The sequence below is a fragment of the Oncorhynchus mykiss genome, chromosome 12, assembly GCF_013265735.2.
Source record: "Oncorhynchus mykiss isolate Arlee chromosome 12, USDA_OmykA_1.1, whole genome shotgun sequence".
Classification (NCBI taxonomy): Eukaryota; Metazoa; Chordata; class Actinopteri; order Salmoniformes; family Salmonidae; genus Oncorhynchus; species Oncorhynchus mykiss.
The window spans coordinates 25,689,466-25,714,171 of NC_048576.1; the positions used below are offsets into that span (position 1 = coordinate 25,689,466).

Below are 24,706 nucleotides of genomic sequence, written 5' to 3' on the forward strand. Positions count from 1 at the left end.
CTTTCCCTGTCCTCTCTCTCTCTCTACCTTTCCCTGTCCTGCTCTCTCTCTACCTTTCCCTGTTCTTCTCTCTCGCTCTACATTTCCCTGTCCTCTCTCTCTCTACATTTCCCTGTCGTCTCTCTCGCTACATTTCCCTGTTCTTCTCTCTCTCTTCCTTTCCCTGTCCTTCTCTCTCTCGCTCTACATTTGCCTGTTATTCTCTCTCTCTACCTTTCCCTGTCCTTCTCTCTCTCTACCTTTCCCTGTCCTCTCTCTCTCTCTCTCTACATTTCCCTGTCCTCTCTCTCTCTACATTTCCCTGTCCTCTCACTCTCTACCTTTCCCTGTCCCTCTCTCTCTCTACATTTCCCTGTCCTTCTCTCTCTACCTTTCCCTGTCCTCTCTCTCTCTACCTATCCCTGTCCTTCTCTCTCTCTACCTTTCCCTGTCCTCTCTCTCTCTCTACATTTCCCTGTCCAGTCTTTCGTTCTGTCTCTCGTTCTGTCTCTCTTTCTGTCTCTCTCCCTGTCTCTCCCCGTGTCCCCCCCCCCCCCCCCATCTCTCTCTCTACCTTTCCCTGTCAATATTTCTCTCTCTGGCTACCTTTCCCTGTCTCGCTCTCTCTCTCTCTACATTTTCCTCTTTTGCTCTCTCTCTCGCACTACTTTTCCCTGTCTCACTCTCTCCCTTTCCCCCTCTCTCTCTCTCTCTCTCTCTCTTTACCTTTCCCTGTCTCGCTCACCTCTCTCTCTACCTTTCCCTGTCCTCTCTCTCTCTACCATTCCCTGTTCTTCTCTCTCTCTCTACCTTTCCCTGTTCTTCTCTCTCTCTCTACCTTTCCATGTCCTTCTCTCTCTACCTTTCCCTGTCCTCTCTCTCTCTACCATTCCCTATTCTTCTCTCTCTCTACCTTTCCCTGTTCTTCTCTCTCTCTACCTTTCCCTGTTCTTCTCTCTCTCTCTCTACCTTTCCCTGTCCTGCTTTCTCTCTACCATTCCCTGTTTCTCTCTCTCTCTCTACCTTTCCCTGTCCTCTCTCTCTCTCTACCATTCCCTGTTCTTCTCTCTCTACCTTTCCCTGTTCTTCTCTCTCTATCTAACTTTCCCTGTTCTTCTCTCTCTCTACACCTTTCCCTGTCCTTCTCTCTCTACCTTTCCCTGTCCTCTCTCTCTACCTTTCCCTGTCCCTCTCTCTCTCTACATTTCCCTGTCCTTCTCTCTCTACCTTTCCCTGTCCTCTCTCTCTCTACCTATCCCTGTCCTTCTCTCTCTCTACCTTTCCCTGTCCAATCTCTCTCTCTCTCTACATTTCTCTGTCCTCTCACTCTCTACCTTTCCCTGTCCTTCTCTCTCTCTCTACCTTTCCCTGTCCTTCTCTCTCTCTCTCTACCTTTCCCTGTCCCTCTCTCTCTCTCTCTACATTTCCCTGTCCCTCTCTCTATCATTCCCTGTCCTTCTCTCTCTCTCTACCTTTCCCTGTTCTCTCTCTCTTTACAATTCCCTGTTCTTCTCTCTCCCTCTACCTTTCCCTGTCCTTCTCTCTCTCTCTACCATTCCCTGTCCTTCTCTCTCTCTCTACCATTCCCTGTCCTTCTCTCTCTCTCTCTCTCTCTCTCTCTCTACCTTTCCCTGTTCTTCTCTCTCTCTACCTTTCCCTGTCCTGCTCTCTCTCTCTCTCTACCTTTCCCTGTCATTCTCCCACCCCTCTTTTCTCTTCTCTGTCTGCCACACCCTCCTTCCCTTGTGAGTAAGTGGTTGTCAGTAAGACTCAGTGGGAGCGGATCAGTCTCGTCAGCTGAAGAGACTCATTACATGTCTGGTTCTCCTGGCCAACAGTCCCTTGGTACACAATAAGTGCATTGTGCTGAAGGTTAACGTGGCTTTAGTTCCCTCCAATATTATTTCTGGAATAAGCACATCTCTCAGGGCCTTTTCTATGGCCAATCAATGCTGTCTTTAGGCCCCCAGTGACCTGTGAAACACTGAGGATATGCTTTAATGTGACCTTTCCCACTGCACAGTGCACAGTATAATGCTTTGGTAGTCATATTTCTATGCCTGAAATGGACCCCATACTGTATAATAGTGCTATTAAGCAGCACCTGCTAGTGTAACATGTTGTTTTCAGAGGGAATTAAACAGTGAAATAGGTTTAGGGATGTGTTGTTTTCAACATACACAATTTACACTCTGCAACATTGTTTTTGAAAGAAAGGCACATTTTCCGTCCATTAAAATAACATCAACTTGATCAGAAATACAGTGTAGACATTGTTAATGTTGTAAATGACTATTGCAGCTGGAAACAGCATATTTTTTATGGAATATCTACATAGGCGTACAGAGGCCCATTATCAGCAACCATCACTCCTGTGTTCCAATGGTACGTTGTGTTAGCTAATCCAAGTTTATAATTTGAAAAGACTAATTGATCATTAGAAAAACCTTTTGCAATTATGTTAGCACAGCTGACAACTGTTGTCTGATTAAAGAAGCAATAAAACTGGCCTTCTTTAGACTAGTTGAGTATCTGGAGCATCAGCATTTGTGGGGTTGATTACAGGCTTAAAATGGCCAGAAACAAACAACAACTCTTCTGAAACTCATCAGTCTATTCTTGTTCTGAGAAATGAAGGCTATTCCATGCAAGAAATTGCCAAGAAACTGAAGATCTCGTACAACGCTGTTTACTACTCCCTTCACAGAACAGCGCAAACTGGCTCTAACCAGAATAGAAAGAGGAGTGGGAGGCCAGGGTGCACAACTGAGCAAGAGGACAAGTACATTAGAGTGTCTAGTTTGAGAAACAGACGCCTCACAAGTCCTCAACTGGCAGTTTCATTAAATGGTACCCGCAAAACACCAGTCTCAACGTCAACAGTGAAGAGGCGACTCCGGGATGCTGGCAGTTTTCAGCTGTGGCTATATAATTGCAAAAGGCTTTTCTAATGATCAATTCGCCTTTTCAAATGATAAACTTGGATTAGCTAACACAACGTGCCATTGGAACACAGGAGTGATGGTTGCTGATAATGGGCCTCTGTACGCCTATGTAGATATTTCATGTAAAATCTGCTGTTTCCAGCTGCAATAGTCATTTACAACATTAACAATATCTACAATGTATTTCTGATCAATTTGATGTTATTTTAATGGACAAAAAAATTGCTTTTCTTTCAAAAACGAGGACATTTCTAAGTGACCCCAGACTTTTGAACGATAGTGTACATCTGTGATGATGTATCATTGACATAGATACAGTTGAAGTTTACATACACTTTAGCCAAATACATTTAAACTCAGTTTTTCACAATTCCTGACATTTAATCCTAGTTAAAATGTTCTGTCTTAGGTCAGTTAGGATCACCACTTTATTTTAAGAACGTGTAATGTCAGAATAATCGTAGAGAGAATGATTTATTTCAGCTTTTATTTCTTTCACCACATTCCCAGTGGGTCAGAAGTTTACATACACTCAATTAGTATTTGGTAGCATTGCCTTTAAATTGTTTAACTTGGGGCAAACGTTTCGGGTAGACTTCCACAAGCTTCCCACAATAAGATGGGTGAATTTTGGCCCATTCCTCCTGACAGAGCTGGTGTAACTGAGTCAGGTTTGTATGCCTCCTGGCTCGCACACACTTTTTCAGTTCTGCCCACAAATTTTCTATGGGATTGAGGTCAGGGCTTTGTGATGGCCACTCCAATACCTTGATTTTGTTGTCCCTTAAGCCATTTTGCCACAACTTTGGAAGTATGCTTGGGGTCATTGTTCATTTGGAAGACCCATTTGCGACCAAGCTTTAACTTCCTGACTGATGTCTTGAGATGTTGCTTCAATATATCCACATAATTGTCCTACCTCATAATGCCATATATTTTGTGAAGTGCACCAGTCCCTCCTGCAGCAAAGCACCCCCACAACATGATGCTGCCACCCCCGTGCTTCACGGTTGGGATTGTGTTCTTCGGCTTGCAAGACTCCTCCTTTCTCCTCCAAACATAATGATGGTCATTACGGCCAAACAGTTCTATTTTTGTTTCATCAGACCATAGGATATTTCTCCAAAAAGTATGATCTTTGTCCCCATGTGCAGTTGCAAACCATAGTCTGGCTTTTTTATGGCGGTTTTGGAGCAGTGGTTTCTACCTTGCAGAGCGGCATTTCAGGTTATGTCGTTTTACTGTGGATATAGATACGTTTGTACCTGTTTCCTCCAGCATCTTCACAAGGTCCTTTGCTGTTGTTCTGGGATTGATTTGCACTTTTTGCCACAAAGTACGTTCATCTCTAAGTGACAGAACGCGTCTCCTTCCTGAGTGGTATGACGGCTGAGTGGTCCCATGGTGTTTATACTTGCGTACTATTGTTTGTACAGATGAAAGTTGTACCTTCAGGTGTTTGGAAATTGCTTCCAAGGATGAACCAGACTTGTGAAGGTCTACAATTATTTTTCTGAGGTCTTGGCTGATTTCTTTTGATTTTCCCATGATGTCAAGCAAAGAGGCACTGAGTTTGAAGGTAGGCCTTGAAATACATCCACAGGTACACCACCAGTTGACTCAAATTTTGTCAATTAGTCTATCAGAAGCTTCTAAAGCCATGAATTTTCCAAGCTGTTAAAAGGCACAGTCAACTTAGTGTATGTAAACTTCTGACCCACTGGAATTGTGATGCAGTGAATTATAAGTCAAATAATCTGTAAACAATTGCTGCAAAAAGTACTTGTCATGCACAAAGTAGATGTCCAAAATTCCCAGGAAAACTGTTATCCTATGGTTCTATTCTGCCTTAAAGAGAAACAAGAGGTTCTTATGTAGATGGGTTTTTCAGTATTCTCCTCCACTGAACCCTGGCTGTTTTGTTTTCCACTGATCAACCCACAGCTTGCTTGAAGAGGGAAATAATTTGGCACATTTTGACACATTATCTGAGATCATTATCCATTTCCTCCCAACAAGCTCTGTGATCCTGGGAAGTGCCCCAGAGGAGTCTGGGATTGGCTGCGTTTGCTGGGCTAAATTAATCTGGCTCCCGGGCCCCACGGGTGCTCAGGTCCGTCCGTTCGCCCCAGATGCTGCTCCGCTTAGCTTAGCTCAGTGACGAGCCCAGAAGAGCATCACATGTCCTAGGTATAGCATGCCAAACCAATCCATGTGACAGTGTTTTCCCCCAGTTTGACTGGGGCCCAGGGAGAAGATGTGACACTTTGGGGATGGCAAGGCGTCCCTGTCCCCTTCTCGCCTGCTCCTGTCCTGTCCCAGTGCAGTTGCTCACACAGCTGTGGCTGGCAGATGTTCAGGGGTCACTGGGGAGAAGTCCCTGGAGGTTGATCCATGCTGAGCCTCTCCCAATGGGCTTTCAGGCAGGCTTGAGTCATGGCCTCACTCACTTTGGTTTCAGTGGAAGTTGGAGCAACTTATGAATATTCATAGCTATACCTTATAAATCACGAGTCACTCATAAACACTCATTAACACTAACCAAAACCCTTGTCAAAATGTGAATGTTGTGTTGTTAGAAGGACAGTATAGGACCAGAACTGTTCTATTGTTCCATAGGTCTCCTGACTCACACCTGCAGGAGGGAAAGTAGCCCAGTCACACATCACATTGTCACATGGCTGATTAGACGCCTGTCATTCACTATCAGACAACATTAAAAATTGTTATTTTCCTGTGATGAGGCACTTTTGGAAGCTATCAGTGTTTGAAAAAGGATTGCGAGCGGAAGAAAGAGAGAAAGAATGAAAGCCTAAAGGAGAACAAAGGCCTGGGTATGGGCTAGCAAATGCAGGAATAAATCATCTGTTAAAATTCATTAGCCAAGCCTCTCTGAGCATAAAATGACAAGACATTAAATATGTATTATTTATGAAATGCCGCTGTCTTTGAAAAGGGGGTCTAGTGCTGTTAATTAGTCACCCATTCAGTCAGAAAATACTATTTCAAATGGAAAGTGAAAGCTAGTCTCGGCAGCACAGAAAGCGGCAGTTTTTTATTTTTAAAACGGCAGCGATGGAAATAAAGTAGCTAATTACAGTTGCTGTGAAATTCAAAGCTAATTTGGGAATCCGTATGACAGGTATATTGACGTCCTCTGCGGTGTGATGTGTACTTATAGCCACCAAGGAATTCAGAGGGGGCAGGTGAGAGGTAGGGATGATTAGGAGCAAACATTGCTCTAGGTGTGTGCGTGTGTGTGTGCCACTGACAGCATGTGTGTGTGCACACGTCTGTGACGGAGTGTGTGTGTATTAATGTGTGTGTGAGTGTTTATGTGTATTTTGGGGAATTCAGTGTCAGGATAATCACAGACTTGTGCACTCTTAAACACTTCGTCCTCTCTCTAAAGTGGTTGAGGAAATATCCACTACATTTACCATGAACATGATAGGCTTCTTTGTCTGTTTTCTTCAAAGAGATGAGTAAAGTAGCAAGTTTCAAGGCAGTGGTTTAGAATCGCTCCTTAGAGGCAGTCATCTGGCAAAGTGGAAATGAGACAGGAGCATATATCTACTTGAAGAAAGCCACCCTCGTGATGGCAGTATGCTATGAGAGATGCAGCGTCTCCAACCTTGGGCAGTAAGTTCTGAACTGGCCGACGAGAGCTGCCCACTCCCACCCCAGCAGCCCCTGGCCAGTGGGAAAGAGGGAGAGAGAGAGGGAGAAGAGAGGGATAATTATCAGTATAAATGGAGCTCGGCGAACGATTCGCACTGCTGGGCCGCCTGATCTGGTCGCCAAGGCAACCTCAACCTGCTAATTTGTTTTGTAGATGAGTAATTACATCCAATTAGACCAGTGTGGGGAGAAAAAGAAAGTCCAAAGAAGGGGCCATTGTTCCAGTTAGATGGTGTGAATATTAATAATGGGATGGTCTCAGGCTCATAACAGATATGATCGGTGATGCTGCTGCAGCTGTGGGGGCCTAATGCCCAGCCTACCTGAGACATCACTCTACAGAGATGATGATCTATCGATGCGTGTGTGCGTGTCCCCTCCACTGACCCCATGTCCAGTTTAAACTCCTCAGTATAGGGTTCTAGGTAGTGGGTATAGGGTTCTAGGTATCCCTGAGGTCGTGCACAAGTGTCTGAGCATCCACCTTTACCTAACCATGAAAGACCAAGGGAAGACGTATTACACTGGAGCACAAAGTGTCCTCCTCGGTTGAATAGTCACATACTGTTATTGTAGGAGACTTTCAGTGCTGTGACTGTCTGTAAAGCATTGTTTTATGGCACTGTTTCTGTCCTCAGTCACCTCAATCAGAATGTACATTTTTATGTTCCACACTGGTGAGTACTGATAGCCACAATGCATTTATTATCTACAGAACAAAAACTGAGAAAGGGTCTAGGTAATGTGTGAATGCTCCTTGCATGTTAAAGTGGTCAGAGAGACATGCAGTATTGTGTTCTATTCTAAGAAAAAAGTCATTGTGCGATATGATATTCCATCCTGGCTTATTATTATTCATTTGTCGTAGTTCCATTGATTGGACCAGATGTTCCTTTAATATAGAAATACAGTACTGTAGTTTATAATGAGCTTTACTCCAAAGCACCACAGGGATTGTATGCATACACACATATACAAGCCCCCGTCCATCCCCCAACAGAAATGCGCTAGTGTAGAGAAATGGGAGAATTAGGCCCTCTCTAACAGCTTGGTAAAAAACATATGTCTGTTAGGATGATCAAAGGAAAGCCATTATTTCTACATCTTTGATGTTCAGCCACTTTTCGTCACTCTCGTTCTGTTTCTCACCTTCGCCCAAGTGAAAGTAGCTTAAATCATTTGTTTGCTCTGAAAAGAAAATTAGTTGGGGAAGATAATCAAGCTATTCTGCCTCTCCCAGATGGCAGCTTTGGTCCATAGAAGGGAGCATTTTCAGTGAGCCTAATTTTATTCATATCCTCTCCCACTGGTGGCACTATCATTAGACGCAATCTACCTGAACAATAAAAGTAATTTTGCCTGGCTTTATTAGATAAGACCCTCCCGGCAGTGAGAGGCCTCATGCCAGCAGCTGAGGACTAATTGTCCGTGTCAGCGCAAACAAAGCCGCCATGTGTATTTGTTGTGTCTGTGGATGTCGTCTTTGTGTCCTGTCGTTCCCGCTATCCTGGAATTGGCGGAATTATGCAGATTGCAACAGGAAGCTGCCATTGTCGGGGGCCTGGCAGCCGGTACCATACGGATGTGGCACGGGTGGTGTGGCTGGGCCAGGGACAAAGCAGGGCCTCCCCCCCTCCCCTCCCTCAGCCTAGCACCTCTCAGCCGTTTAACTAATGGGGGAGATTGTGGCAAGGCCTTTGTAAAGGTCGCTGCTTGTTTGTTGTTAAAGATCTAATTAGGAAGAGGAGAGGAAGCAGAGGAAGCTTGTCTAATTAGAGATGAGCATGGGAAAACCACCTCGGAAACTCAAGGACGGACGGCTATTAGCGTGGATGTCACAAACGGATTAAACACAAGTGTCCCTAGTTTTCTCCTGGTGTCCTTAATGATTAAAGCTGGGCTGAATGCGTATCTCCCGTGAAAGTCGCCTGAAGGCGGCATTCCATAGCACAGGCAGAAGAAAGGAGAATGGTGGGCAGGGGTGAAGATAAGGAGGTGGAACACTCAGGAAATTTGGTCCCTTATCCTTTTTCCCCAGTCCCGGAAAAGAGCACATCCTTCAGAGAAAAGCAGTGACCCTGTGAAATGCCCTCGTCCATAATTCAACCTGGCCCATCCTCCTCACAGAGTCCTCATTCCCGTGCTGCAGAGGGAGTGTCTCTCAGGTCGTTGGTGTGTGTAAGAGAACGTCCCTGCCTGGGAGTACTGGCTCTGTGGTTGGTGGCATGGCTGTGGTGTGGGGTACAGTGGAGGTGCAGCTGGATTTAATGTCACTGGAGCACGTGCAGAATGCTGAATGGCCACCCGTGTGACAGTCGGGCACAGACAGACAGACAGACAGACAGACAGACAGACAGACAGACAGACAGACAGACAGCAGCCAGCCAGGCAGCCTCCAAAACTAAGATACAGAGATGGACTGAGGGTTGAGTGCAGATCACTGGTGACTCTGCACCTGTCCCTGGGTCCTGTCATATCCTCTCTATCACACTGAGAGGAGACAGCTCTGTCTGATACCACTGGAGTCATAACAGCTCCTTGACATTCTCTCATTTCTAGACTTGTTTGGAAGACTTGTCTTAGGTTGGAAAGATTTACAGTTGAAGTCGGAAGTTTACATACACTTTAGCCAAATACATTTACTCACTTTTTCACAATCCCTGACATTTAATCCTAGTAAAAATGATCTGTCTTAGGTCAGTTACGATCACCACTTTATTTTAAGAATGTGAAATGTCAGAATAATCGTAGAGAGAATGATTTATTTCAGCTTTTATTTCTTGCATCACATTCCCAGTGGGTCAGAAGTGTACATACACTCAATTAGTATTTGGTAGCATTGCCTTTAAATTGTTTAACTTGGGTCAAATGTTTTGGGTAGCCTTCCACAAGCTTCCCACAATAAGTTAGTTGAATTTTTGGCCTATTCCTTCTGACAGAGCTGGTGTAACTGAGTCAGGTTTGTAGGCCTCCTTGCTCGCACACGCTTTTTGAGTTCTGCCCACAAATTTTCTATAGGATTGAGGTCAGGGCTTTGTGATGGCCACTCCAATACCTCAACTTTGTTGTCCTTAGGACTCGTTTTACTGTGGATATAGATACGTTTGTACCTGTTTCCTCCAGCATCTTCTTAAGGTCCTTTGCTGTTGTTTTGGGATTGATTTGCACGTTTCGCCACAAAGTACGTTCATCTCTAGGTGACAGAACGCGTCTCCTTCCTGAGCGGTATGTTGTACTATTGTTTGTACAGATGAACGTGGTACCATCAGGCATTTGGAAATTGCTCCCAAGGATGAACCAGACTTGTGGAGGTTATTTTTCTGAGGTCTTGGCTGATTTCTTTTGATTTTCCCATTATGTCAAGCAAAGAGGCACTGAGTTTGAAGGTAGGCCTTGAAATACATCCACAGGTACACCTCCAATTGACTCAAATGATGTCAGTTAGCCTATCAGAAGCTTCTAAGGCCATGACATCATTTTCTGGAATTTTCCAAGCTGTTTAAAGGCACAGTCGACCTAGTGTATGTAAAACTGGAGGTGAAAGTACGGTTTTATCATAATTTTTTATTCCTGCATCGACCCGTTCACTCATTCATTCCTTTATCTTCCCATTAATGTTGCCCTTCTCTGAGTTCTGAGTTGTCATCATTTTCCTCATTGGTAAAGACTGATCGATTTTCTGTAGCAGTTGCTTAAGAGAGATGTAAAGGGTTATTGCGTTATGGAGCTTTGTTCCACGTCTCAGGGTTTACTGTACATGACTGGAAGTCTGCCATTTTAGGAGCCCATTATTTAAGAAGTGGGAATGGAGCCCGAGTAGTGCGCGTTGAAACTGGGAGGCCCTAAAGCGCCGGCTAAGGAACACGCCTGGTGTTTAGATTCCATTTGGCAGCTGCTGACAAGCTCATTATGGCGGTCTAGGTGTGGCACGGCTTTGATCGCCTCTTCAGTTGGAGACTCATATAAAAAACAAGCACACAGCAGGGAGACCTGCCATGAAAAGAGCCGCTGACGCCAATCTCAGCTTTTCCTTGAGTGGATTAACTCCCCATATTGAAGAGGTGCGAGAGGGAACAATTGCCTTTAATGGCTCTCTTTATAAGAGCAGCTTGTCTCAGATTAAGAGGACAAGCAGTAAATGTCAGCACGTCTTATTGCTGAATGACGATTTCTGAAGCGTTGATAATCCTCCATCTGTGTGGAATGAGGGCCACGTTTGAATGGCCCAATAAGTGTGGAGTGTTTTGGAGCCCTGCCTTTTGGTAATGGTCGGTAAACATGAATGTGTCTCTTTGTTATCCAACCCAAAGAAAATGTCACATGCATAGACCTCAATATGTAGTAGTAGTGGTTCAAAATCAGAGGCATGAAATTAATTATTGATTTGTACGCATTCTACATTTTCCTCCCGTTGAATGATGTGTTTACATCAGATATGTCCAGTAAGCATTGTAGTCGTCAAATTAAAGATGTATTGACCTGTGTTTTTAATGATTCTCCAATTTCATCCCTCTCTCTGAATTGCAGGACAATGTGAGGGAATCAGGTTAGATTGATTCATGTATAGGATTTAGAGACAGCCAGTCTACTACCTCAAAAAGCTCCTACTTCACTGTTTGTCGTATGATTGTTACTAGCCAGTTAACCATCCTATTATCTTAGACAGTTAGCCATCCTATTACCTTAGACAGTCAAACATCCTATTATCTTAGACAGTCAACCATCCTATTATCTTAGATAGTCAACCATCCTATTATCTTAGACAATCAACCATCCTATTATCTTATTTGACATTCAACCGTCCTATTATCTTAGACAGTCAACCATCCTATTATCTTAGATAGTCAACCATCCTATTATCTTATTTGACACTCAACCGTCCTATTATCTTAGACCGTCAACAATCCTATTATCGTAGACAGTCAAACATCCTATTATCTTAGACAGTCAAACATCCTATTATCTTAGACAGTCAACCATGTAATTCCACTAAATGGGTTGGGTTCCCTATAGAGGGATGATGCGTTACCCTGGTTCCGACAGATTTCTACACCTCAGACACTCAGACTGGCAGCAGGATCTGCTGGGGAGGGAGAGCAGGGAGAGGACACAATGTATCTCAGCCAAATTAACCCCTCATAAGTAGTCACACACCAACCACCATGCCATGCTTATGAGTCTGGACATTGACTACTGTGAAACAATGAAACCAAACGTTTTCCACAATGATGGAGTCCCTTCCCCTCCCCCTCCCCAACCTATACTGTACCTCTCAGGCTTTCACGATTACGGGTTTTACTCTGCGCCCAGTGACCAGAGGGGGGCGCCCTGCTCCTTTGCGGACTATGGCTCCCTGGGGCCCCAGGCGGCTCAGATGCTGCACAGTGAGCATGCCACCTCCGCCTGCAACTCCCCCCTCCAGCACCTGCACAGCCCGGATCAGTTTAAGAGCCCAGGTTTGTATGTGCATCTCTCTCATCCACCGTCTGGACTGTTCAGTTTGACTCATGAAGTTTCCTCCATACAGATGATCTATGCAGTTTTTTGGTTTACATTTTTTTTTTGGTCTTTGACGAGGAAATAAATAAATGCGATAAGGATGAACGTCTTGCCAGCAATGCATTGCATGTTTATTCCTTCTTTTTCATTTTCAATGTAACTTTTTCTGTTTATTTGTGAAGTTTGTTCCATGCCCCTGCTTGCTCCAAGGGGAGGACATGTATGTTTTCCTCCATACACAGAGCATGGGAAGTAGGGGACTGGACTACAATGTCCTCTGTGAGAAAGCTCTCATTTACTTTTCTTATGTCCCCATCCACCCAATTCAACCACCTGGACATTTGAACCTTTTCGATTTCAACATTTGAATGAGAGTGAAAGACTGACTGACTGGGAGAGTGAAAGGGTTAGTCAGTGAAGGGTTAGTCAGTGAAAGGGTTAGTCAGTGAAAGGGTTAGTCAGTGAAGGGTTAGTCAGTGAAGGGTTAGTCGGTGAAAGGGTTAGTCAGTGAAGGGTTAGCCAGTGAAGGGTTAGTCAGTGAAGGGTTAGTCAGTGAAAGGGTTAGTCAGTGAAAGGGTTAGTCAGTGAAAGGTTAGTCAGTGAAAGGGTTAGTCAGTGAAAGGGTTAGTCAGTGAAAGGGTTAGCCAGTGAAGGGGTTAGCCAGTGAAAGGGTTAGCCAGTGAAAGGGTTAGTCAGTGAAGGGGTTAGCCAGTGAAAACGTTAGTCAGTGAAGGGTTAGTCAGTGAAAGGTTAGTCAGTGAAAGGGTTAGTCAGTGAAAGAGTTAGTCAATGAAAGGGTTAGTCAGTGAAAGGGTTAGTCAGTGAAGGGTTAGTCAGTGAAAGGGTTAGTCAGTGAAAGGGTTAGCCAGTGAAAGGGTTAGCCAGTGAAAGGGTTAGTCAGTGAAAGGGTTAGTCAGTGAAAGGGTTAGTCAGTGAAGGGGTTAGCCAGTGAAAGGGTTAGTCAGTGAAAGGGTTAGTCAGTGAAGGGGTTAGCCAATGAAAGGGTTAGCCAGTGAAAGGGTTAGTCAGTGAAAGGGTTAGTCAGTGAAGGGGTTAGCCAGTGAAAGGGTTAGTCAGTGAAAGGGTTAGTCAGTGAAAGGGTTAGTCAGTGAAGGGGTTAGCCAGTGAAAGGGTTAGTCAGTGAAGGGGTTAGCCAGTGAAAGGGTTAGTCAGTGAAGGGTTAGTCAGTGAAAGGTTAGTCAGTGAAAGGGCTAGTCAGTGAAAGAGTTAGTCAATGAAAGGGTTAGTCAGTGAAAGGGTTAGTCAGTGAAGGGTTAGCCAGTGAAAGGGTTAGTCAGTGAAAGGGTTAGTCAGTGAAGGGGTTAGCCAATGAAAGGGTTAGCCAGTGAAAGGGTTAGTCAGTGAAGGGGTTAGCCAGTGAAAGGGTTAGTCAGTGAAGGGGTTAGCCAGTGAAGGGTTAGCCAGTGAAAGGGTTAGCCAGTGAAGGGTTAGCCAGTGAAAGGGTTAGTCAGTGAAAGGGTTAGTCAGTGAAGGGGTTAGCCAATGAAAGGGTTAGCCAGTGAAAGGGTTAGTCAGTGAAAGGGTTAGTCAGTGAAAGGGTTAGTCAGTGAAAGGGTTAGTCAGTGAAAGGGTTAGTCAGTGAAAGGGTTAGCCAGTGAAAGGGTTAGCCAGTGAAAGGGTTAGCCAGTGAAGGGGTTAGCCAGTGAAGGGTTAGCCAGTGAAAGGGTTAGTCAGTGAAAGGGTTAGTCAGTGAAGGGGTTAGCCAATGAAAGGGTTAGCCAGTGAAAGGGTTAGTCAGTGAAGGGTTAGCCAGTGAAAGGGTTAGTCAGTGAAAGGGTTAGTCAGTGAAAGGGTTAGTCAGTGAAAGGGTTAGTCAGTGAAAGGGTTAGCCAGTGAAAGGGTTAGCCAGTGAAAGGGTTAGTCAGTGAAAGGGTTAGTCAGTGAAAGGGTTAGCCAGTGAAAGGGTTAGTCAGTGAAAGGGTTAGCCAGTGAAAGGGTTAGTCAGTGAAAGGGTTAGTCAGTGAAAGGGTTAGTCAGTGAAAGGGTTAGTCAGTGAAAGGGTTAGTCAGTGAAAGGGTTAGTCAGTGAAAGGGTTAGCCAGTGAAAGGGTTAGTCAGTGAAAGGGTTAGTCAGTGAAAGGGTTAGTCAGTGAAAGGGTTAGTCAGTGAAAGGGTTAGCCAGTGAAAGGGTTAGTCAGTGAAAGGGTTAGTCAGTGAAAGGGTTAGTCAGTGAAAGGGTGAGAGTGAGAGTGTATTGGAAATGATTGAGTGATGGATAATTGTTTTGCGAACAACTAGGCAATCAGAAGGCATGTTTTGTTTATAGATTAAAGTAACATTACATCCTAGCGCAGTCATATGCATAATTTAGCTATTACATTACAAGTGGCATGTTTCAGTATGATATCAGTGTGTGTTTTTTGGAGAAGCGCTAACATTTACCTTTGCAATTTGGTGTATCTTTCCCAAGGTTGTGTTCTTTACATAGTGGAAACTATATGTTGCATCCAATAAGTCAGTGGAAAGCAATTGTGTTTCTATGCCATTTCCTCTACAGAAAATACGTAGCTATAACAATTTAATTTCAATTGATTACCCTCATTTTAAACCACATTCAGGGTCAGCATGTGCTATTCGTTTGGTCATAGGTTTGTTCCTGATAAAACTGACAAGAGATGTAATTTCACTAAATGACATTTCATATTTTGAGGAGTAAGTGTACACGAGAAAAACCATGTTGAGAGGAAAATGTTGTGAGAAGTGTTCCTTATTGACCCCAGCTCAGGGAATGTCAGGCAGAGAGCTGTAGATGTGATTTGGTGGTGTTGATCTGATCCACAGTAGATATTTTTGGACTCACTGTATGTTCTTGTTGTATCGCTCTTCAAACAATCTTACTAACAGTGAAACAGATGATATCACTGAAATATGCTAAACTTCCTAAACTGAGTTTGACTACTGGTGTGGCTCTCTCCTGACCAGATCTTATCCTCCCGTCCAGATGAAATGGCCATGTAGACTAGAGACAGTAATGATGTCTGCTGATGATGATGACCCAACCAGACTGACTAATGGTGCCGTCACTGCTCTGTAGAGTCCTACTCTATTGTACCAATGAAAGAGTGGAGTGGAGGAGTGGTGACCAGCAGGCAGCGGCAGGTGTTGAGGCCCCCCGCAGTCCGTCCCTGTACTCCTCACTAGTCCTGCCTCATTGGCTTTGGCAGCAGACAGGAAAAGACATCTTTAGGCCCCGTGCTTTACAGCGAGGATTACACAGATCTCCTGGTTTGGAGGCCGGCCCATTCTGGGTGGAGATTTGTCTGCCTGCATGACTCATTGGGATGGATCCCTTCAGGTTTGAGCACTCCACTGTCTGTCTGTGTCCTAGGGCTTCACAGGAAGATGGCAGGACTGCAGGCCTACATCCACCTCTCCATTTACACACAGAGTGGTGATAAGTGGGCTTTGATTACACACACAGCTGTAGAGAAGAGAGGGTCTACATCTAAACGCCAAGGTGCTGAATGTGGGGAATTGTATAGTGTGTTGATTCTTTATTTTTTTCTGTGCTTGGCCGTAGAAGAGGAAGTGTTTTGTGGCTTTCCTCATTTGGTAAAGGCCCGTTGTGAATGGCTCCTCCCGGTTTTCTAATGATGCCCTGTGGGTAAAGGTAGGGAAGCTGAGACAGACGCCCAGCCACCAGGAAATTAGAAAATTGTAACTGCCAGTCTGAATAGAAATGCTTTCATGGCAAATGTTAATTGTAAACCACCTCCACCCCTGTTTACCTTAAAGAGAATGCTTCCCCTGTAGCCCCAAGTGCTTTCAGACTGTGAATACATTGATGTATTTTAAAGTGCAACTCAATAGACGTGATCACACCAGTCAAACTACAGTCTACAAACTGCCTCAGTTATTAAGACCCAGTTACAGGACATAAAGCATAGCCATATGATCCTACAGTAAACATAATCGTATTGACCTCCTGCTTTGTCATTGCTCAGATACTTAAGCCCCAATTACAGTGCCTTGCGAAAGTATTCGGCCCCCTTGAACTTTGCAACCTTTTGCCACATTTCAGGCTTCAAACATAAAGATATAAAACTGTATTTTTTGTGAAGAATCAACAACAAGTGGGACACAATCATGAAGTGGAACGACATTTATTGGATATTTCAAACTTTTTTAACAAATCAAAAACTGAAAAATTGGGCGTGCAAAATTATTCAGCCCCTTTACTTTCAGTGCAGCAAACTCTCTCCAGAAGTTCAGTGAGGATCTCTGAATGATCCAATGTTGACCTAAATGACTAATGATGATAAATACAATCCACCTGTGTGTAATCAAGTCTCCGTATAAATGCACCTGCACTGTGATAGTCTCAGAGGTCCGTCAAAAGCGCAGAGAGCATCATGAAGAACAAGGAACACAACAGGCAGGTCCGAGATACTGTTGTGAAGAAGTTTAAAGCCGGATTTGGATACAAAAAGATTTCCCAAGCTTTAAACATCCCAAGGAGCACTGTGCAAGCGATAATATTGAAATGGAAGGAGTATCAGACCACTGCAAATCTACCAAGACCTGGCCGTCCCTCTAAACTTTCAGCTCATACAAGGAGAAGACTGATCAGAGATGCAGCCAAGAAGCCCATGATCACTCTGGATGAACTGCAGAGATCTACAGCTGAGGTGGGAGACTCTGTCCATAGGGCAACAATCAGTCGTATATTGCACAAATCTGGCCTTTATGGAAGAGTGGCAAGAAGAAAGCCATTTCTTAAAGATATCCATAAAAAGTGTCGTTTAAAGTTTGCCACAAGCCACCTGGGAGACACACCAAACATGTGGAAGAAGGTGCTCTGGTCAGATGAAACCAAAATTGAACTTTTTGGCAACAATGCAAAACGTTATGTTTGGCGTAAAAGCAACACAGCTGAACACACCATCCCCACTGTCAAACATGGTGGTGGCAGCATCATGGTTTGGGCCTGCTTTTCTTCAGCAGGGACAGGGAAGATGGTTAAAATTGATGGGAAGATGGATGGAGCCAAATACAGGACCATTCTGGAAGAAAACCTGATGGAGTCTGCAAAAGACCTGAGACTGGGACGGAGATTTGTCTTCCAACAAGACAATGATCCAAAACATAAAGCAAAATATACAATGGAATGGTTCAAAAATAAACATATCCAGGTGTTAGAATGGCCAAGTCAACGTCCAGACCTGAATCCAATCGAGAATCTGTGGAAAGAACTGAAAACTGCTGTTCACAAATGCTCTCCATCCAACCTCACTGAGCTCGGGCTGTTTTGCAAGGAGGAATGGGAAAAAATGTCAGTCTCTCGATGTGCAAAACTGATAGAGACATACCCCAAGCGACTTACAGCTGTAATCGCAGCAAAAGGTGGCGCTACAAAGTATTAACTTAAGGGGGCTGAATAATTTTGAACGGCCAATTTTTCAGTTTTTGATTTGTTAAAAAAGTTTGAAATATCCAATAAATGTCGTTCCACTTCATGATTGTGTCCCACTTGTTGTTGATTCTTCACAAAAAAATACAGTTTTATATCTTTATGTTTGAAGCCTGAAATGTGGCAAAAGGTCGCAAAGTTCAAGGGGGCCGAATACTTTCGCAAGGCACTGTATGTATTTTTCTGGGGAATGTTTGTTCATATCTACCCACCCCAGTCTCACAGACACAGTCGTATCTACAAATATCACCAGGTTTACTTTTTTGTTGAACCTACTTTTTCAGAGTTAATGTTATTTTTTGCTGAAAATAGGAAAGCAGTGTAGGCATAGAATGACATTTGTATCAGCAGCTTTCTCCCTTATCCACACAAACACTTTGTCCGAGCAGAAACAACATACAAAGTGACATGAATAAGACCCCAGCGAGGGGAGTTGGTGCGGAACAGATGAGTCACCTGTGTCTTTAAAGATGCTGTGTAATCAAAGGCTGGCTCGTTAAATTAGCATGGGCGCCGCGAAGCCACCAGTCAACCCCAATAAGTGTAACTCATGTTTTGCTATTAAACTTAATGACTGAGGCCATGTAGCCCTGAGGTTTAAGGAAAAGCATCAATCCTGTTTCCCATCGGGGTGCGGTGCTGTGCGCCATTCAATAGAATCCAGTAATTATAAGAAATTAGGATTACCATTTAAACTGGAAATAGCTGTAATTGCTTAATAAGCAAGTTTATTAAGTGCTGTTCCATACAGACCAGAGCCGTGAGGCCAGCCATAGGAATGGCTCCCTCAGTAGATCTCTATGGTCTGGGACATGTTCTCATTTTACATTTAGGAAGAAACCCACTGTAAGAGGGATTTTGTGCTCCTCACAGAGTTAGTATAGATAAAGTGATGTGCCACAACTTCTGAAGGACTATAGCATCTGATAAGGGTGTGTGTTTTGCATTTCAATAGCATCTAAAGCTTGTTTTTCAAGTGCCATGCAAGGCATCCCTGTACAGTACAGATCTTATTAGCCTCATGAGCTCAAAATCTAGCATCATGTATATATTTCTATATTGAACTCCAAAACACATAGCCTACAGATCAACTTTCCGTTTTTGTAGGAGATATGCCACAGTCAAGAGCCTCAGAACTCCACAGAGTGTTTCTCTTTTCCCTTTCATTCAATTTCTGCATTTTCATGGTTTATTTCTCAATGGGGGTGAGATGGAGGGTTATGTGAATCTGACAGCGGAGGAGATTGAAGTGGTGTAGCAGTTGTACTGTTTTAAGACATCACTGTGCACCCCCCCCCCCCCCCCAGCTTAGTTTTATTTTGCCAGTGTTATTGGCCATCGCTGGGCGTCTGGGCTTTCAAAGGGCCTTTTATTAGTCAGACTCTCTCCTAGCCACAGGGCATAGGTTAGAGGTCACACAGAGTGGTTCGTTTACATCTCTACATTGTGTACCTGTGGATGAACTCGGGGCAAGCTTTTATATTTTGTATATTTCCCAGGGTTTATATCTCCTCTGTCTGTAGAACACTTGGGTCCTTTGTTTTCTTGCTGGAGTGGAATTTTTAACAAACATAATCAGAACTCTTTCTGCTGTTTACTGAAATCCTGAAGTCAGGAAATGGCCAGGCCAAATATGCATGGAATAGATATTTCAAGATGCAATGAAAGAAAAAAAGTGTCTATGTACATTGGAATGTTTTGTCCAATCAGGTTGTCGTCTAATCGTGAAAAAAAAAAACATCAACTGGTGTTATACCTACATGAGGATAGAATCCAAAGCAACTAAGCTGCCCCCTTAACTATATGGCACCTCTTGAATATTATAATAATGACCAATAAAATGAACACTTGTCAACATACATAATTACACCTTAATAGTTGGTAGCATGGTCCAAGTATCTCTGGTGGTCTGCTTACAGTTTCTATTGTGCATGATTGTGGTGTGAGTGTTTTCACTGTATAGTATACGTAGCATGTAGATATCTCTAGAATATCATACTGGATTCATCTTTTACATTGCTCTTGACGCCTCAAGCCTGCAACATTTCTTCTGTCTTTCCCCAACAAAATTAATGCAGTTTACGTGTAAACAGGCCTCAAATGGCATTACCAATTACTCACTAATGTGTGTTATGTTTAATTATAGTATTGATTAATATACCTCTTCCCAGACATGAGTTCAGTAATGCATTCTTGGATGTGAATGTCTATATTGTGGAAGAATGACCCAGAATGAACTAGCTACATATAAGTTATCACCTGTGCTCTGTGAAGGACCGCGGTGGAACTGAATGTGCCCCCCTGCTGTGCTCTGTGTACAGGGGGAAACCCAGCTCGTCCTGGAGGCTTCCCAGGTGCCAACAGCCCAGGGCCTGTAGCCGACCTGTACGGCCCTGGAGGCCAGGACTCCAATGTGGCTAACTACATCAGTGCTGCTAGCCCCCAGGCTGGCTCCGGCTTCGGCCACAGTATCGCAGTGAGTACAGTACACCTTCTCTGTCCACTGACCGTTCTGTCTGTCTGTCTAGCCCGCACGTGTCAATCTCATTCCATGGAGGGCCAAGTGTCCCCGGGTTTTCGCTCCTCCCTTGTACTTGATTGATGAATGACGGTCCCTGATTAGTAAGGAACACCCCTCACCTGGTTGTCTAGGTCTTAATTGAAAGGAAAAAACAAAAACCAGCAGATACTAAGCCCTCCATGGAATGAGTTTGACACCCCTGGTCTAACCGATTAGACTGCTGTCCTTATACAGTGCATTTGAAAAGTATTCTGACACCTTGACTTTTTCCACATTTTATTACGTTACAGCCTTATTCTAAAATGGATTAAAAATAGATGTTTCCCTCATCAATCCACAAACAATAACCCATAATGACAAAGCAAAAACTGTTTTTTAATTTTTTTAAATTTTAAACTGAAATATCACATCTACATAAGTACTCAGACCCTTTACTCAGTACTTTGTTGAAGCATCTTTGGCAGCGATTACAACATTGAGTATTCTTGAGTATAACGCTATAAGCTTAGTACACCTGTATTTGGGGAGTTTATCCCATTCTTCTCTGCAGATCCTCTCAAGCTCTGTCAGGTTGGATGGGGAGCATTTTCAGGTTTCTCCAGAGATGTTCGATCGGGTTCAAGTCCAGGCTCTGGCTGGGCCACTCAAGGACATTCAGAGACTTGTCCCGAAGCCACTCCTGCGTTATCTTGGCTGTGTGCTTAGGGTCGTTGTCCTGTTGGAAGGTAAAACTTCTCCCCAGTCTGAGGCCCTGAGTGTTCTGGAGAAGGTTTTCATCAAGGATCTCTCTGTACTTTGCTCCATTCATCTTTCCCTTGAACTTGACTAATCTCCCTGTCCCTGCCGCTAAAAAACATCCCCACAGCATGATGCTGCCACCACCGTGCTTCACCGATGGAAACAGGATGCACCTGAGCTCAATTTCCATTCTCATTGCAAAGGGTCTGTATAGGGTATTTCTGTTGTTTATTTTTTATAAATTAGCAAATAAATCTAAAACCCTGTTTTCCCTTTGTCATTATGGGGTATTGTATGTAGATTGATTATTATTATTTATTTAATCCGTTAAATAAGGCTGTAATGTAACAGAATTTGGAAAAAGTCAAGGGGTCGGAATACTTTCCAAATGCACTGTACATAATGTATGTGTGTGTTCGTGTTACAAGGAGGCAATGCATACTGCACTCCCTCTCTACTTGTGACTGGATTCACCACTAACTACACTTCAGAGGTGTATGAAGTGTTGGGTCAATCAAACTTTTAAAAAGATCGAATGAGATTTGACTGAATCAATCAGTTGGTGAAGATCACAGGGCTGGTGTGTTGTCCTGTCAACAATATCAGACTTTTATAAAACAAATATTTAAAAAATGCGGAAAACAATTGAGGAAGAGACTGTATTAATTAGAGGGAATTAGCAAATTGCCAACATTGTATCTATCAAGTGAAACTGAAACATGATATCCCATCAAAAGCACAACGCTGCAGAAAAATACATTGAATTGGTCTTTTTTCTGGCAGAGCACAGCTTTCCTTATTAGTTGTCAGCTGTGCCATGTCTGATTGGTTGAATCTTTGTCGGTCTCAATTTAGGAAGAAAGACAATGTTTGTTATAGAATGTACTGAAGGACTGAAGTTCACTTACACACACACTATGAAACCATTTCATTTGCTCAATGTTAAATCTTGTTACTGACCTGTCTCTGCTAAATTGGCACTGCCAAAGTTTCTGCATTCTCTTGAGTTTGTATCCCTCGCTGCCAATCACCTGTCTCTTTAAACACTGTGAACTTGTTCAACCTGACACCAGCTTGTTAGTGTCTCCTAGTTTACGCGCGTCAGAAAGAGAGTGGAAATGTCCGGACTTGTTTTCTGGATTTTAGTTTCGGATGTATTCTCTGGGAATTAACTGCTTCAGAAATACTTACAACTCTGAGGACTAAGGAAAACAGGAATCATGAAAGTATAAAAGGAACGAACGTAGGCCCATTGAACAAGATTAATTGCAGAAAATTCTTTAAAACACTGTTAGAATGGATTTTTTAAATTGCCTGCTTGTGCCCATTGTTTTGGGTTCTTTTGTTTTAACCTTTTCCATTTGTATCCATAGACTAGCTGACTCGGATAAAGGTTGACAGTACTTTCAATCCATTTGGATTGATAGTATTGCACATGGGATTCAACTTTTGTTGTGAAGATGAGAAAATGTTCATTGTCTAAACACTGGTGAAAAGAAGGCCCTTTAACAATGTTAAATTGTATTTCGACAGTACATTTGAAGGGAGATATCATATATTTGATGCAGATATACTTTTTTTTACACAAGAAACAAGGGTTGTGAAATGTGTTTTTAATTTTTACTTCAGTTGTACTAAATTCCATTCAACCTAATCCACCTTAAAATGACTCAATGATTCGAACAGAGTGAAATGAACCAGTGAAGCGCCGTGGCAACCTTCAGTGTGCAGGCAGATGAAGTCTCTATCCACAACATTAAGAAGGGAAATGATTCAGAACTAAAATGAAGTTTTTAAATAAATTTCTGTGTTACATGCAGCCAAAAGATCACATATTGGAACTTGACAGGTTACAACCTCATGGATGACTTCAGTCACTTTGACTCGCCACACGATCTCCCAGTTTGGTGTCAGAGCACTGAGTAGAGAGACGTCAGACGATGTCATTGCTAGAACAGTTCCTGTGTCATAACCAATAATAGATTGGGCTCATGCTCATTTGTCCCCTTGAATTTGAATTGAACAAGATGACAAAGTAAATGAATGGCTAATGAACATTCTAGATATTTTTGGGTGTGTTTCATTGAAGCGTTTATTTAAACCTTCCTTAACTTGTCACAGACACAATAGACAGATGAGAAGCTAGATAACTGGCTCAGTTAAATGAAAAGACTCATTGATGTTCTGTTGTTTCTGCTCTCTAAGAATGCTGTGTCAGTGTCTCAGTTCACTGATATGGTTCAGACAATGTGGTTGATTGGCATTATGCAGAATGACTCATTATGGAAGATTTTGTATGACGATGCTAAGTAGCTTTTGCATGAATTGAATTTTAATTGATTAATATTGTTTATGTTGGCATGAATGAGTATGCGTATGTAAAAAGTGAAATCTTATGTCCCTCACAGGTCCTTAGGCCCTGTGCAGTAGTTGGCTGGGCTGGCCCCTATGGCCTTTACTGTGTTGAGGGATTGTAATTCTTCTCTTCAAAACGTAATGCACTTGAATTTGCCTCTATTCACCCTCTTCTCAAGCGCTCCCTTTGTTTTGTCTCTATTTTCCTAATGATACATTTGATACATTTTCTTTCAATCACCCGTGTAGCTTTTTACTCAGTTCAAGCTCTCTTCCATCTGTTCATTAGAATGAACTGAATCATTTAGAAGATGTGAACATTCTGTCACCATGTGGAATTGACCTCCAGTAGTTGTGGTGTTTTGAAGATCAGTGAATAACAGTATAAACACCCTCACTAAGTAAGACATCTGTCAAATGCTACAAGGGACAGGTTCTCCCCCCCCCCCCCCCCTAAGAATAAAAAACACATTTGATTTATGATGATTGTCTGTTGCTTTAGTGATCAAAATGATCAACAGGAACAGAGAATACCCATTCATGCTAGCAGAACAAAATGGATACAATACAATGTACTAACTTTTTTTCCCCCTGAAATGCATACTGACAAAGGTACTGACTGTACACTTTTAGGGCCCGTTGATTGCGACAGCTTTTACAAATGGATACCATTGAACAGGTGTTCGGTTGCCATCTTATTGGAGGTATTATATTCCATTTATATTGTTTAGCAGTCTTTTCTGTAGATTTACCTCTGTTACTCCAATTCCACCTCTCCTTTCTTCTGTTAAAATACATACAGTAACCCTCTATTTCACCTCACCATCCTACAAACTTGTACAGGTACAGAAACACGCTTTTTTAATATGTCTATTAAGCTAAATGCATGCAATGGCAAATTACTACAAGTCCATGCTTTTACAAAACAACATGATTAAGCTTTGGTTGTGGAACTTGTCCTCCCTGATTGACTGTATACACTAATCCTATAGGCCTACATAAATGCTCCCTGATTGACTGTATACACTAATCCTATAGGCCTACATAAATGCTCCCTGATTGACTGTATACACTAATCCTATAGGCCTACATAAATGCTCCCTGATTGACTGTATACACTAATCCTATAGGCCTACATAAATGGAAAAACAATAATGACGTTCTGGGATTAATTGACTGTGTATTGTTGCTTTCTCTAGTTTGCATTAATGGCAGATGATTGGGTTTGTTCTCCGTTCACTTTTACTGTACAGTACAGTTTGTAATCTGGGACGGAAATATGCAAGGCAACCAGTATTTTGTCCTTACTGCCCCCCCCAAATATTCCAAAACATGTTAGGGACTTAACACTTTTGAAGCCTGGTCTGTCTACATACAATGCATCACTCAGGCCAATGTGTCAAATAAAGCATGCACATGACATGTCAAATTCAGTGTAATTCCTATTGCCTGTGGTTGACGTTGTTGGTTAGGGAGTCATCTGAAGGTAATAGCCAATGTTCCAGTTATGAAACTCACTAATATAATTGAACACACTCAATTAGCACCCTCCTTAACA

At 43.0% G+C, this 24,706-nt stretch overlaps 1 protein-coding gene across 19 annotated transcripts in view; it reads left to right on the top strand.

Moving 5' to 3' along the window:
* LOC110537258 (RNA-binding protein Musashi homolog 2) overlaps positions 1–24,706 on the top strand; it is a 367,078-nt gene that overhangs the window by 336,936 nt on the left and 5,436 nt on the right. For 5 of the 19 annotated variants that reach the window (XM_036937266.1, XM_036937269.1, XM_036937275.1 and 2 more), the window contains exons 12-13: positions 11,882–12,061; positions 19,856–20,010. In XM_036937266.1, the coding sequence (XP_036793161.1) occupies positions 11,882–12,061; positions 19,856–20,010 (335 nt within the window). Of the gene's footprint in view, positions 1–11,881; positions 12,062–19,855; positions 20,011–23,781; positions 23,853–23,950; positions 23,992–24,706 lie in introns of all 19 variants that reach the window. The other 14 variants (XR_005034923.1, XR_005034924.1, XR_005034925.1 and 11 more) reach the window with 6 other exon arrangements.